The following is a 15,491-nucleotide window of genomic DNA, read 5'->3' as shown; positions in this document are numbered from 1 at the left end:
GAGAACGTCGCGCGAAGATGACGTAACGGCGCATGCTCAGAAGACTTACGCAGCCCGGATGACGCGAGGCCGGGGCGGGTGGGCGGGGCAACCAGACAGGAGGCGTAGCCGGGCGTGTAGACTGCGGCCTTCCCCTGGTGACCCAGAGCTGTCAACCGAAGTGATCCTGTCTCTGTGGTACTCGGACAGGACGGACCGCGGGGGCGGCCATAACCAACCAAACAAAAAACACCTGGAAGTCGTCTCGGCTGCAGGCTTTTTTTTGCCAGAAGACGAAAGAAAAAAAATCGGAAGTGACGTCGTGGCCAAAACAACCCGGGCCTGCACCGAGTCCGTGGCCTCCTCGAAGGTGATCGCGAGTCGCCTCGCGCCCACCCTGTGAGCCTCCAACCTCTCCAGGCCGAGAGTGAGCGAGTTTCCGCCTGGGACATTTCGAGCACAGCTGGGCAGCGGCGACGGAGCGGACTTCCCACTCTACAGGTCTCCCCTCCACGGGGCTCCTGTTCCGAGACGCTGGGATACCTGTCGCCTGTGAGGCATCATTTATTTTCATAGCACCTTCCTCTCCTTTTAGGACAATTTCGGGATTGGGAAGAATCGGGGGCTCCTACTATTAGCTTCCACTAGGACTAGCACGGGTGCCCCCTTGCCCCCTTATACTCTTTCCCTGCATTCCTGGGCTATGACAGATCGACTACAAGGCTCTCCTTTTCTCACCACTCTCTCCACTTCTCTGTCGTCTATTTCTCCCTCCTCCCATTCAGAAATTTGACTTGCCAGTCAATTTTGCAGCTTCTCCAGAGTGGGGCCGAGATAAGCATTGTTTCCATCCTCCTCCCCTAAACACATTTGCTGGATCTCCTCCAAAAACTGGTAATTCCATCTGTAAACCCTGATTTATAACATACAAGCTCTTTAGAGCTGAGAAGACTATTAGAGATGCTTATTTCAACACCTTCATTCTGTAGATGATTGATTTTCAGAAAATTTATATGATTCATGTATCCAGGGTTGCACAGCTTATTAGTTGATGTTGGGAATGGAAAGCAAGATCTCATCAGCAAATATTAGACACAGAAAAGAATGTTTTAAAATGTGAAGTTCATTGGACTGGGGCTGGGGCTCAGAGGGAGAGCACTTGCCTAGCATGTGTGAGGCACTGGGTTCCATCCTCAGCACCCCATAAAGTAAAATAAAGACATTGTGTCCACCTATAACTAAAAAATAAATATTTTATAAAAAAATGTTGAAGTTCAAATCAGAAAACATGTATGGAGCACCTGGTAGAATCAAGTACTGTTTCATGTGAAAAGATTAGTAAAGAGTTGTCCCCATCCTAGAGTTTTCAACTTAGTGGGGGCTTAAAGGGAATTTTCAAGAGAATGGCAAATGCTGAAAATATATACAGAGTGCTAAGAGTCTAGGGAAATTGCATTTAGCCTCCCTTTGGGTTGAAGAAGGAAGGAAATCATTCTTCTCTCAGGAAACAGTTCACTTATGCACTCATCTTTTAAGTACCCACAGACTTCTTGCATTGTTAAGAATACAAGATGAATCCATGTCCATTTGAGTCACCAAACTAATTGTTCTGGTGTCCTTCTTTGCTTTTGCTAAAATGTACTAACTTTATTCCTGGATTTTTTTCCTGACTGTATATTATTCTTCAACTCCCCCTCTCATGAAACTTTTGGATTTAGTGCTGCTTTTTATTTAATGGTCAGGGTGAAGGAGTCAATAGAACTGGATAGGTTTCCCTTAAGTCATGAGCTTCCTTTTTCTCCCCTCTGCCTATTGGAAGGATTGTTATAAGGATCAACCTTTGAAAATATCTTTAAAACTGTAAGCAGTTGGTTATCTGGAAATGTGTGATTTGCAAAACCCTGCTTCACTATGATCCTAATGCATTTTTCTCTTTTAATTCCATTTTAAAATTCATTGAACCCTCTCAAAATCTCTAAGAGGCAATAAACTCTAACATGGAAAAAATTGTATGTTTTCTTGTCTCAAATGATTACATATCTGGGATAGCTATTTATTTTTGGAAGCCAATCCATAATCTACACACTTTACTTGTCATTTTTAAAAACCTGTATTAAGTTGCTAATGCTTAATCTAAACAAAAACTTAGAAATACCCCTTTAAGTTTATTAAAACTAAAGCTGTGTAGGGTCTTTCACTAAGAAACACAGGTGTTATAGACGACAATGCAAAGAAACTTGGCTATAACATAAGTTACATTTTTCTTTAAATTCAAACCAAGAGCCACTTATATAAACATGTTTTTTAAAATATGAACCTTAAGTAAGAGGTTAAAGTTTTAATATGAAAGTTTATTTTTATTGGTAGCCTTATCTTTTATCCACTTGGCAATATTCAGATATAGGAAGGAAGAGAAACAGTGACTAAAATTTGTTGGAATGGAGGATAGAAGTGATAATGTTTCTGTATTTCATTTGCTCTTTATCAGGATCATATAAAGTTAATGGTGGTATCCCTATTTTATAAATGAGTTTGAGGTTCAGAAAAGTTCAATAACTTGTACAGTGACAAAGTTTATAAGTGAAGTGCTGAAGCTTGGATATATACCCAGATTTCTGTATCTTTGCACATTGTACTCTATTAGGTTTAGGTGCTTCTAAGAGCACTGTTTGTATGCTTCATTGAAAATAATTATTTTGTGCTCTTTTACTAAATTGATATAACACTTCTAATTTTCTAATTTCTTTTCTTTCAGGTTTTTCAATATCAAAATTCTAGAATACACTGGATACTGCTCTAAAACCAAGAAGAAATGCTTTAATTATTGAACTATAGTTGAAATCATGGCTACATCAGCAAATCTGGATATTGGTGCCCAATTGATAGTAGAAGAGTGTCCCAGCAGTTATAGTCTCTCTGGCATGCCAGACATTAAAATAGAACACCCACTGGATCCAAATTCAGAAGAAGGATCAGCTCAGGGTGTTGCCATGGGAATGAAATTCATATTGCCTAATCGATTTGATATGAACGTGTGTTCTCGATTTGTGAAGTCCTTAAATGAAGAAGATAGTAAAAACATTCAAGATCAGGTTAACTCTGACCTGGAGGTGGCATCTGTCCTATTTAAAGGTTGAAAGTTATGGTATAAATATCTGCATTTGTTTTTGTTTATTTGAGTTTTGTGTATTTCCACCATAGGAAATACAAAAATACAAATATTTAGGAAGTTTGGAAATCATATTTTAATAGGATTTTCTGACCTCACAGAAACCAAATTTAAATAATTTCATGCTATGTAATGTCTATGTTAAAGGCAGTACATGTTGATTTTTAAAAATTTTTTTATCTAATCTTCATTTACATATTCTCTAGTGAATCTTTTTATTATACCTTTTTAAATCATAGAAAAAAATTCCTTGTTTCTTTTCTAAATGAATTAGTTAAATATTCCTTGTTCCCTGAATATCTAATTTGCACTAACTTCCAATGCTTTAATTCAATAAAGTCTGTCAACATGCTTTAGATTTACCTTTATAATGATCTATTGAATAATAAAACTAATCTCCTAAAATAAGAGATTGATACTTCTTTTTCTGGAATTTTCACTATGGTAATATTGACTTTATGACAAAAATTTTAATATCACGTGAGAGATAGTTGTGAGAAATTCATATGCCTCATGCATTTTTTAATTGTATTGTTTTAATGTACACTTATTTCACTTAGCTGAATGCAATATCCATACATCTCCTTCTCCTGGAATTCAAGTAAGGCATGTCTACACTCCCTCTACAACAAAGCATTTCTCACCCATAAAACAGTCAACTACTTTAACCAACAAACACAGAGGAAACGAGGTCTCTACCACACCTCTTTTAGCAAATTGTAAGTACTTGTAGCTAATGTACTAAAATATTCTAGTATAGGAATTTTAAGAATTTGGCTTTCATATGCATTTATTTTCATTAAATGCATATTCTCTTGTTGAAAGGTTATGCAATATCCTAATAGTTTTAGTGATTTAAAACTTTATAATATACTATTACATATTTAAATATTTAATGTTACGTTTCTGTGTTGAGAACAAATACAGATTGAAATATTAAAATCTTTAATTTTTACTACAGAAATAATGAGTTATTTTAAACATTTTGCAAATTAATTTTGCATATTAATTGCCAATATTTTTGTGCTCTTGGAGTACAATGCTTGTTTTACTTATAAACCAAATCATTGCTCAACAAATGATTTTGCAAAAAAGCCAAGTGATTTATGATAATATAAAGTATAAATGTTATATTTGAATACAAGAATATGAATGTGAAACCTACGTTTTTTAAAACTTTGAATTAACAATTTTTAAAATTGTAGAATCATTGTAGAGGAAAATAAGGTTTTTCTATTCAGACCAAAAAGTATTCTGTACAGTATGGATGTGTGAATGAAAGAAAATCGGCAATTTAATGTTAGTAACTGTATTTGAGACTGTGACATAAATATATATATATATATATATATATATATATATATATATATATATATTCTAAAGCCTATTGAAATCTTTATTTTTGCTTTGGAAATACTAAATCCCTCCTGATTTCTGAATCACATGTTGTGGCAGTTAAGTCATAAAACCTTCCTCTGGAACTCTCCTTCTACCTATTGACTGTTTCTGGTTTATTTAAATAAAGTTGTATGTAACTCCCTGTTACTTTCCTTTGAATATTAAAGCTATCTGATCATATCACTGAAGTCAATGATCAAGCAATACTAATTTTTTAGGAGAACTCTCAAAATACAATGTCTTTTTGTTACTGCTCTAAAATGAAGAGATTCCCTTAAAATATTCCAACTGGAGTATTTTTGAAATCCTGAAAAGAAATGAATAATAGTGATCATCTGGATCACATCCTTCATGTTACAAATAAAAATATGTAATTGGTTTTGTAAGAATATGTTCTCAAGGCCAGTTTTGCTTTTATGACCTCACTCTTCCTAATGTTAAGAAAATATTGAAATATTATGGAATCCTGGAATCTTGAAATAAAAATATTTAGGACTTCCAAAAGGCTGGGCATTGTGGCTCATGTCTTTGGGAGGCTGAGGCAGAGGGTCATTTGAGCCCAGGAGATTAAGCCTAGCCTGGGCAACATATTGAGATTCTGTCTCAAACAAACCAACTAACCAATATATGTATTTGAATGTGTGTGTGTGTGTGTGTGTATGTGTATGTGTAAGTGCCTAAAACATTTCTTTGGAATAAATTTTGTCTGGACATTTTGCAGATGTCAAATTACCTTAAATGAATGTATGAGTCAATTCTCAGATGTAAAATTGGCACTTATAATATTAGGATATACTATATGTTTGATTTTTTAAAATGATAAGCGTTTTTTTAGAAAAGAAATTTACCAAACAAACATGAACCATGGAATGATGAGCATGTGCCACACAGACGTACATGAAATATTTTATGGTATTGTTTCAGCTTTGTCTGTTCACCAGTTGGCAGCTCAGGGAGAGATGCTCTACCTGGCTACTCGTATTGAACAAGGTAATGGCTTAGTTTTAAATATTTTATATAAAACAAATTCAATAGGATTTACTAGATTTGTTATTTTGCTTTATTTAACTGAGAAACATATAAAGACAAAACAAATAGTTGGATAATCTCATCAGGCAGTTAACCCAATGGATAGTAAAAAAAAAAAGTTTAATTAATAGAAAGTACAAAAGTTATAACTTCCTTTGGCACCTTACACTTTTCCTGAAACATACATTTCTTATATTTTCAGAAAAACTTTCTAGAAAACATTTCAATTTATATTTTGGGTTATGTGTGAGAATATGTATTTGCTTTTAATTATTTACACAGTAGGAAAATATTATTCATACTGCATTATGCCTTACTTTTCACTTAATGTTTTGGAGAGCTTTCCATATAAGCCATAAAAATCTATTTTATTCCTTTTAATAGCTGCATAATTTTGCGTATTACATATGCATATTCTTAACTATTCATCCTGGTGGAGTTTTACTATTAAATGACAATATTATTATTTTAAAATCTATCCATTGAGTAAATTAGCACAAGTAGATTTGCTGGGTCAAAGGGTATACGTTCACTTTTTTTTTCTTATAATAATAGACATCCAACCTAGGGCCTTGTGCATGCTAAGCAAGTGCTTTACCATCGAACTGCACACCAGCCCTAAATTCATATATATACATACATACATAGATATGCATAAAAATAAAATCAGGTGTTTGTCCTCATACCATAGTTAGATTTTCTATTTGCCTATACCCTCACTGACACAGAATTTTATCATACTTTGATTTTCACAAATCCATGAGTGAAAACTGGTATCTCACAGTACTTTATATTTTTAGAATTTTGATTGCTGAATTTCTTTTTGTGCAAACTGCCTGCAATATATTGATTTATATGAACTCTCTAAATTAAGGAAATTAGCTTTTTACTATTTATGTTGCATATAGTTTCTTCCCATTATGTCATTTTTCCTTTGCTGCCTTTTATTACTTCCAAAGGCTTAATTTTTTTGGCACTACCAAGGATTGAACCCAATAACATTCTACCTCTGAGCTACATCCTCAGCCCATTTTCAAAAAATTTTTTTGTTTTCAGACAGGATCTTGCTAAATTGCCAAAGATGGCCTTGAATTTGCAATTCTTCTGCCTTAGCCACCCAAGTCACTGGGATTAAAGGCATAAGCCACCATGCCCAGCAAGGCTTAATATTTTCAAGTAGTAAATGATTTATTTCCTTTGTGCCTGCTGAGTTTTATATCCTGCTTCAAAAATATTTCCCATTCAAGAACTATAAATGAACTGATTCTTTAGTCTTACTTATCTAGAACTTACTCATCTTTGACTCACATGAAATGTTTTGGTGTAATGAGGTAAAGATTACATTAATTTTCACTTTTCAAAAAGTTAAGTAGTTGTTCCAACATTGTTTATTGAATACAGGGAGCATGATCAGAGTTTTGTTTTTCTTGATCATGTCATTCTTATAATTTAATCATTGTATTTACATTTGTTTATAAATATTTGGAGGTTTCCTTGTCAGTCTACTACATAATTTAGGGGGAAAGCTGGAATTTATAACTACTATACTAAGTCTAGGGAATAAAATGGGTTTCACAGTGGGATTGTGTGATACTGCATTTCAGACCATTCAATTTTCATATTATGTTACCAAACCACATGAATGAGAAGTTCATAGGTAGCAACAGCTATGGAATAGAAGGTGGCTTTCAAAAGAATTTGGAGTTTTTATAATTGTATATATTTATGTAATGCTAGGGACTACCAAGTAATCTAATTCTTATTATGATCCTCTCAGCTTATACAATGAGGTAAACAAGGTATTATGTGCATTGAAGAAATTAAGTATCTTGCCTAGAGTCACACTGCTAGTGATAGAGCCAGGATTCAAACTCTGGTCTCCTGATTCTGAGACCAGTGTTCTATTGACACCTAGTATCTAGCCTTTTGTCATTCTCTGGTAGTTTATACCTTCAAGAACATGCTCTATAAACCCAGCTATGTACATTGAGGCACATTTTAATACAATCAGACTTCAAGTTGCAACAACACAATTGGACCTCAGCACAAAGTGATTTTTTTGAGCCATATAATCAACTTTTTGGAATGCCAGTGATTTCATAGTGTTATGAATATGTGATGGTTAAATTAGATCACAAAAATTGCTTTTCTTTTAAATAGAAAATGTTATCAATCACACGGATGAAGAAGGATTTACTCCTCTGATGTGGGCTGCAGCACACGGGCAAATAGCTGTGGTAGAGTTTCTACTTCAGAATGTAAGGAAAATGCCTCAGAAAATGTATATGTATAGTTACTTAAGTTCCATTAAATCTTTAGTAAAGTTTTTGTATCTCCAACCAGCTACATATAATTATGGAGGATACAAAAAACATTGTAATGCTTTTTATACTTCTGTAGAACTTGGATCTAGGTGGGAAAGCAATGCTAATCATACATGAAAAATTGAGAAATAATTTCATGTCCAACCCCCATTAAGTGCAACAGGAACAAAAGTACTGTCGGCCTTGGAGGAGAACGCTTCATAGAGGAGCTGTGACTTGACTCAGGAGTGAAAGGACAGGCTTGAGATAGAAGAAGGAAGGCATTCATTCATTCAGAAAATCTCAATAACAAGAGCATCCGTGAATAATAATTTCCATATTGACCCCAGAACATACCTGACTTCAGTGTTGAACTGTAATTGTTATTGACAGGAGTAGCAACATTTTTGTTTAAATTCACTGAAAGTCTTTTATTTCAACTTCCCATACCAGGGTGCCGATCCCCAACTTTTAGGAAAAGGTCGAGAAAGTGCACTGTCATTGGCCTGTAGTAAAGGCTACACAGATATTGTCAAAATGCTGCTTGATTGTGGAGTTGATGTAAATGAATATGACTGGGTGAGTCTATGATACTGAATTTAAAACTACTGTAACACATTCTAGAATTTATTTGGCTGGGGGAGACATAATAGATTTTATGAAGCTCCTAAAAATGTTTATTTAAGTAAATACCTGGAAGAACAAGTTAATGCCATAAATTCAATTATTTGTTCTGACTTAAGCATTCTTTGAAAGATGTTAAAATTACCTTAAACTACTTTTACATGCCCAATTCTTAGAAAAACTTCCTACAGCAATATTTGACTGTTGTTCACCCTGAAAAGCTCTTTCATTTTGCAGAATGGAGGAACACCTTTGCTTTATGCTGTACATGGGAATCATGTGAAATGTGTAAAGATGCTCTTAGGTAAGCAGATGAAAATGAAAATTATTTAGAAAATGCCCTGCGAGGACTTTATTTTTTCAATCTGGCCTTTCTTGTGTTAGTCAGGATGACCAATATCTATTGTAAAATACACTAATCCTGCTGCTGTTCACTCCTGAGGTACCTGCTACCACAGAGATGCCCATGAGAGAAGCAGCTCCATGAAAACACCACATCTTTGTTAAAGCTTTTGTCCTTGCTGCTTTCATTTGAGGTCACATGTAAATCACATTTGAATTTGGGGTCATGGTTTTTCCTTGTCTGTAGTATCTCTTTGCATAAGTTTTGTTTTTAGTTGTCTATGAGTTTCAGCCATTCTAGGGGATGCCTTTTTGAACTGTTTTCCCTCCAGCCCACGCAAGTGAATTCTGTATATCTAGTATACTACGAACTTGGCAAGACCATTATGAAAATAGACTCTGAATTGGCCGAAAATCTATCCAGATATTTGCATACCAGCCAGTACTAGGTAAACATATTCACACATTTATTTTACTTATGTATATTTTTCTGTTTTGGTATAGAAAATGGAGCTGACCCAACAATTGAAACCGACTCTGGGTATAATTCTATGGATTTAGCTGTAGCCCTGGGTTATAGAAGTGGTAAGTATTTTGAACTCTCAGGTTTTGTTTCATTATTTTAAATAGCATAGGCCAGTGTTTCATCACTTGTAGTCATAAAACATTGCATGTTTCCCTAACTCCTGACACATGCTTTTAACTGTGGGCAAAGTAAAAAAAAATCCTACAAAGTTGAGAAATGAGTTTGTTTACAGTGCTTTTCATTGACCCAAATAATTAGTTACTGGAGGATAAGTGCATACCTATTTAAACATTTATTTAATATTTTGCATAACAAACTACATATTTTGGATTCTACTTCAGTTTAAAAAATATAAAAACCTAGGTACAGAAAGTCCAGTAACTTGGACAACTATTAAATTAGTGATGGACTTAAGTTTTAAGTATTTCAAGTTTTGCATTGCATTATTGCCCTCAGATAATTGGTGTATCCTATTTAGAAATAACTTTATTTTAGAAAAACATTAAGGATAAGTTGAATTTAAGATTTTTATAATATTTGTAATCAACATGCTGTGATCTTGATTACCTATCTGTTCTAGTTCAACAGGTTATTGAGTCACATTTGTTGAAGCTGCTTCAAAATATCAAGGAGTGACATAGTCCCCAGAATATGTTGTCTGCCCTTCCATTCACTTTTGGAGTCCTTATAAATGATAGTTTTGTTTACTTATAAATTTTTACCTCAGTTGCAATATTTTCTGATTTTTAGTAAGTTTTAATAAATATTCCTCTGGGTAATTCACTGGTTTATAATAAAATTAATGTTGATGCTTTTTTTATAAATGTGTTTTACTATATATTTAAAACTATAAATTAATGTTTTGTGGCATGTAAATTTTTATGGTACAGATAGTTATCTTTTATCAAGTGCCGTAATTTGACATTTTCAGAAATTATTCTACCCTATTCATCTTCACTCTGTATTAACTCATTGAATTTACATAGAGTTTACTGTAAATCCATAGGGGGAAAAAAATGTTACTGTTAAAAAGTGCACAGTGTGATTGTTTACAAACTGATGTTATAAATAAATAAGTGCTTTTTCTGTCAGTATGTATTATTCTAGTTTTTTTTTAAATTATATAAGTATGTTTAGAATTTTTCTCATCTAAATAAGCTTTTTTTTTTTGTAGTTGTACACAATAACTTTTATTTATTTGTTTGTTTGTTTGTTTATTTGTTTATTTATTTATTTATTTTATGTGGTGCTGAGGATCGAACCCAGGACCTTGCATGTGCAAGGCAAGCACTCTACCGCTGAGCCATAACCCCAGCTCCTAAATAAGCTTTTTAGAAGGAAAATTCTTCCATAAAAGAGAAGGCAATACAAGTGAGATGCTCTTTAATTGAACTAAAGGAGCACACTATACACTCATGTTTCACCAAAATCTAGAAGAGCGAGCCAAAGACTAGAAGTTGATTTGAATACTGATTATGAGACTTGATTTAGTTAATTCACTTCATCTGGAAACCAGATTTTATATCAGTTATGATACTTTGGTTGTAAGCCACATTAACTTGATCTGGATAATCTAAGCAAAAGTGGATTAATGGAGAGGTAAGGAAAGGAAGGAAAAACTGAAGAAGCAGGCAGTCCCAAGGAATGATACTAAGGATCTTGGCCAGGAAACATGGGGTGCTGCTGTTATAATGTTCACATATAAACTTTTTGTTTAGCATTCTGCTTAGCACTTAAATTCTCAGGAGGCAGAAATTTGTTTATGATGAGACATAAATGTGCCACTATATGGAGATGGCTTAATAATCCTCCATTGCCCCCAGGTCTCCTGGAATGCAGGAGGCAAAAGCTGCCTAAGAGAAAATCAGGAGAAAGAGAAAACCAATAAATATTCTCTCTCCATGCAGTCTAAGTAGTATGTGAAAATAATCCTAATGTTTCACCCATTTAATAAGGCATATACTTTAATCAGATTTTCTAGCACTTTTGATGGATTTACCTAAAGTCATTCATCCTTCCATTTGGTGCCTTTTCTTATCAATGGGATGTGTCTATGAATTGTTAGTTCTCATTTATATTGTCCAGTAACAGCATCCAATGATACATGGGTGCACAGCACTGAGTATTGCTTTCAACTGCTTTTCCCACTGCTGAACAACAACTAAACAACCTGTGCCAAGGCTGAATACAGAATAACCACTTTAGCCCTAGTCTGACTCTTGGTTGACAGCCAACGGATCTCAGAACAGATCTTGAAGGATGTTACCCTTTGCAATTCTATCATCTGTTAGCCTCAGGATCCTTTATAACAGATCCCAGAAAAATCCCTTAAGAAATAGTAATACAAGTTAATTAACGGGAGTGGTATTTAAAAGCAATTTATAAAATTCCTCTTTTAAAAATCAAGTATTTTAGGTCATGTTTGTTGACTGCACATATTCATTCAAAGTTTCTGTACCACATGCTGTGCTTTAAACAAGGATAAAATATTAAGCAAAAACTAACATGGAAAGAAATACTCACTGCCTAGTACTGGAACTCATTACCATAGAATCACAATGTGAAATACATTGATAAAGAATAATTTTTGAGAAGTTAAAAAACATTTTCATATAAACACCTACTAAAGATTTTTTTTACTCATCAATTAGTGAAGAAACCAGCATGATGTCAAAACTAATTCAAAGAACATTTGAAAAGCTATATAGTTTAGGTCATGTCAGTGTAAGCAAAGCAAATCTGGCTAATGCCCAACAGGGTCATAAGCCTTAGCTTTTGAAGTTATCTTTTCCACTGAACAGAAATTATTTACATCTCTATAGAAAAGAAATCATTAAGATAACATGTGCCTTCATTAAATCTGAGACCTTTAATTGGTCAAATAGTTGAACAAGTACCTTCTCTTAAATTAATGGCTCTCAAACTTTATCAGATGTATATCAGAATCATCTGAAAGGTTTGTTAGAATTCTGATTGCTGGACACTACCCCCCAGAGTTTCCAGGTTAGTTTGTCTGGGGTGGGACCCAAGAATTTTCAATTCTAACAAGTTTCCAAGTGATTCTGATACTGTTTGTCCTGGGACTTCATTTTGATTGTTCTTGGATGGCCTCCCCAGTGTGGCCCTGAAAGAATGTGCCTCCTCTGTTTCTTTATTTTCAAGTTTCAGTAAGATTTTTGGCAGTCTCCTGGCTTGGAATCATAAATAACATCTAAATATTATTTCTGATCACAAAAAAAATGTTCATTTTAGGTTTGCCCTGATATTTTATATCCATGCAGCAATTTAACAATATAAGCCTCAAGTTTTCTCTGCAAACCTAGAGTCTTACATTATTGAGGAACTACTAAAATGCCAACATTTACCTTCTCTTCCGCAATTTTCATAATGAATCTCAGACTTTTGAAAGTCTGGATTATTTGCTCCTTCGTAGGCTAGGGGCCTACACCCAGGAAACTCTTTTCCCTAGATTTCACCTACAGAATCAATAAATAGGTAAAATTTCTCCCTTCTTGAAGCCTGCAATATCTGCTAAGTCCATGGCTTTTTAGGAAGTGACTCCTCAGTACCAGTAAGTCCTGGTGTACAGATACAGGCACCAAGAGCAGTGTAGGAAATGGCTTTGTAGACAATGGCTCCACATAATAAAAACTACCCATTCCTTAATATGAACTTCTTATGCCTGGCTAATAGGATCATTCTCAAATTGGGTATGATTTTGGCTGAAAAACATATCTGTACACTTACATCTTGGGAAAATAATGACAAATTCTTATTAAACCTATACAAAAAACTAATTTGTCATAAAACGTAAGGAGACCCACTCTTAAGACATTAGTGAAAATCAGATACCGTTTTTAAACTTTCATTCTGGTTTACTCTGCATAATCTAAAAACTGAAGGTTATGGATAGCTTGAGATGATAAAGGATTTTTTCATGTCTCTGTAAGAAGAAAACATCAAAAATAATATAACATTCCATACTAATAACTATTAAAAAAAAGTCCTCATCAGTTATTTTGGTTCTGTGTAATTAATTCTTATTTCCTGGGATCTTAAGTCAAATGGTGGGTTATTATAAAATACAGCTGAACAGAAAAGAATCTTTGGAATCTTGGAATTCAGAAATTCTGACTCAATCTACTTTAGTCTTTGAAGGATGTTTAAGTGATAGCAGCCAAGAAGCATGTATCCACGAGTCTATTCTTGTTAGGGTCAGTAGTTAGCAGTATCTGGTACACCTTTCTACAAGGCTCTGACACTTAAAGGCTCTGGGCCCAGAGCAGAACCTTCAAATATGCATCCAATAAAATAAAAAAATGATTAAAAGATTGAATGACTCACTGGTGTCAGAAAGGAGAAAATTCTCTATTGTGTTACTCTATATAAATATTTTGTACACAATTGATTATCTCTCCAAAGGGTAAAAACATATTACAGACAATAAGGGTATTAGAAAATCTCCAGGGTCTTTCCATAATACCACAGTATTTGAAAAATTTATACTAGTAATATTTTGCTCATCTGAACCTATCAACTTTAGGAAGTTTGAGCATTCGTTTCTAACACGGGACACTTCTTCCGATGATGTTCTTCTTTTTATGATATTGAGCTAATTAAGAAATATGGAGAATACCAAACAAATATGATTGATCCAGCCTACCTCTTCATATAAAGTGAAATGACAAATCTTTGTAATCTTCCAAGGGCTCTCTAAGAAGTCTCAAAGATAGCTATAGATCTACAAGATGTCCTGGAAATATTTTCTTTCAAAATTTAGAATCTGACCCTGGGAGACAATTTTTTTTTTAAGTTAGAAGATTTACAGTCTTTATTTAAATAAGCCCTTGAGTGCTGAGAAATGGTACTTGTATACACAGTTGTATTTCTCTGCTACTATCAACTAATATAATTTCAATCATCTATATTAGTGCTTATTTTAACTAAACTAATAATTCTACTTTATAGAGAAAACTAGGAGGTAAATTGAGAACCGTCAGGGTAGAGAATTGTATCAGTGTAGTGAAAGAAATTTATAAATAAATATACAACTTTCTATGGTCACATACATCTCTTGAACTTTGGTAAAAACAAACATTCATTCACTAATCCAGAGATAGAGCCAATAGCATATAAAAATTAGAATCAAAAACATATAAACCCAAAAGTATGCTAAACAATCAATGTTTCAATGTTTTATCTTATTTGGAAATTATTAGTTATCTAATAATCACTTATTCATAATTTATTATCAATCTAAGGGTTTTTTTTGGGGGGTATGGGAATTGAACTCAGAGGTACTCTACAGCTGAGACAGGATCTGTTGCTAAGGCTGGCCTTTGAACTTTCGATCCTCCTGTCTCAGCCTCCAAAGCCGCTGGGATTACAGGCATGTGCCACTGCAACCAGCTATTAATCCAAGTTTTACTCAAGTATCTTAAAAATTATGTTTAAGCTGATAAACTCTAAAACATAATTACTGGTGCATTAGAAGTTTGTCAAAATCATGATTCAATTTAGTTGAATACAAATTTACACCTTTATAATATTAAGCATTAAGTAGCAGTATTTTATCTTATTTAAATAAGTAAACCAGTATAAAAAGTTTAAGAAATTCAAATTAGTCTTTTTCTGTGATAACAAACTAAAGTTTTCATTTAAAAAGTTTTTGCTGGAATCATGCTCTATATTGATAAACTTAGGGTAATTATGTAACTAATATTCTAGAAAAACGAATTATTAAATTAGGCTAATTTATTTAAAAACTCACCTTTATGTAAACTTGGATTTGTAAAATGTTTCTGAGATAGTGGTTCTAGAAAAACAATTGTTTTTTTCTTAAAATTATAGCATACTTGAAGTGCAGGAGGTTCATTCTATTTCCTAGATTTTGAGAATATTTGACTCATACAAGCCAATCAGAACAACACTCTTTTAATGATACATTATAATCTAGTTTATAAATACCTTCTAGAGTTAGAAAGTATTTTTCTACTTATTGTTGAGAGCCACAGCCGAAAGGGGCCCCAGCAAACTTCCAGCTGCCAGCAAACTTCCAGCTGCCAGCTGATGATTGGCTCAGAGAGGCCCCAGCAAACTTCTGTCTGCCAACTGATTGGCT

The 15,491-nt window shown here is 33.9% G+C and overlaps 1 protein-coding gene across 3 annotated transcripts; it reads left to right on the top strand.

Moving 5' to 3' along the window:
- Nucleotides 1-104: 104 nt before the first annotated feature.
- On the top strand, nucleotides 105-10,461 carry Ankra2 (ankyrin repeat family A member 2). 3 transcript variants are annotated; one of them, XM_027927831.3, is made up of 9 exons: nucleotides 105-531; nucleotides 2,735-3,111; nucleotides 3,709-3,867; nucleotides 5,471-5,536; nucleotides 7,736-7,833; nucleotides 8,332-8,457; nucleotides 8,740-8,806; nucleotides 9,349-9,429; nucleotides 9,951-10,461. In XM_027927831.3, the coding sequence occupies exons 2-9, from the start codon at nucleotides 2,823-2,825 to the stop codon at nucleotides 10,004-10,006; spliced, it is 942 nt and encodes a 313-aa protein (XP_027783632.1). In that variant the 5' UTR covers nucleotides 105-531; nucleotides 2,735-2,822; the 3' UTR covers nucleotides 10,007-10,461. The 3 variants fall into 3 exon arrangements, with proteins under 3 accessions (XP_027783632.1, XP_071468603.1, XP_027783633.1); XM_071612502.1 differs by lacking the exon at nucleotides 8,332-8,457; XM_027927832.3 differs by lacking the exon at nucleotides 105-531 and having other exon boundaries at nucleotides 2,949-3,124.
- Nucleotides 10,462-15,491: the final 5,030 nt, after the last annotated feature.

This window comes from Marmota flaviventris, chromosome 5 (assembly GCF_047511675.1).
Source record: "Marmota flaviventris isolate mMarFla1 chromosome 5, mMarFla1.hap1, whole genome shotgun sequence".
Classification (NCBI taxonomy): Eukaryota; Metazoa; Chordata; class Mammalia; order Rodentia; family Sciuridae; genus Marmota; species Marmota flaviventris.
The sequence above is the reverse complement of the archived record's forward strand: the minus strand, read 5'-3'. Positions and strand labels throughout refer to the sequence as shown.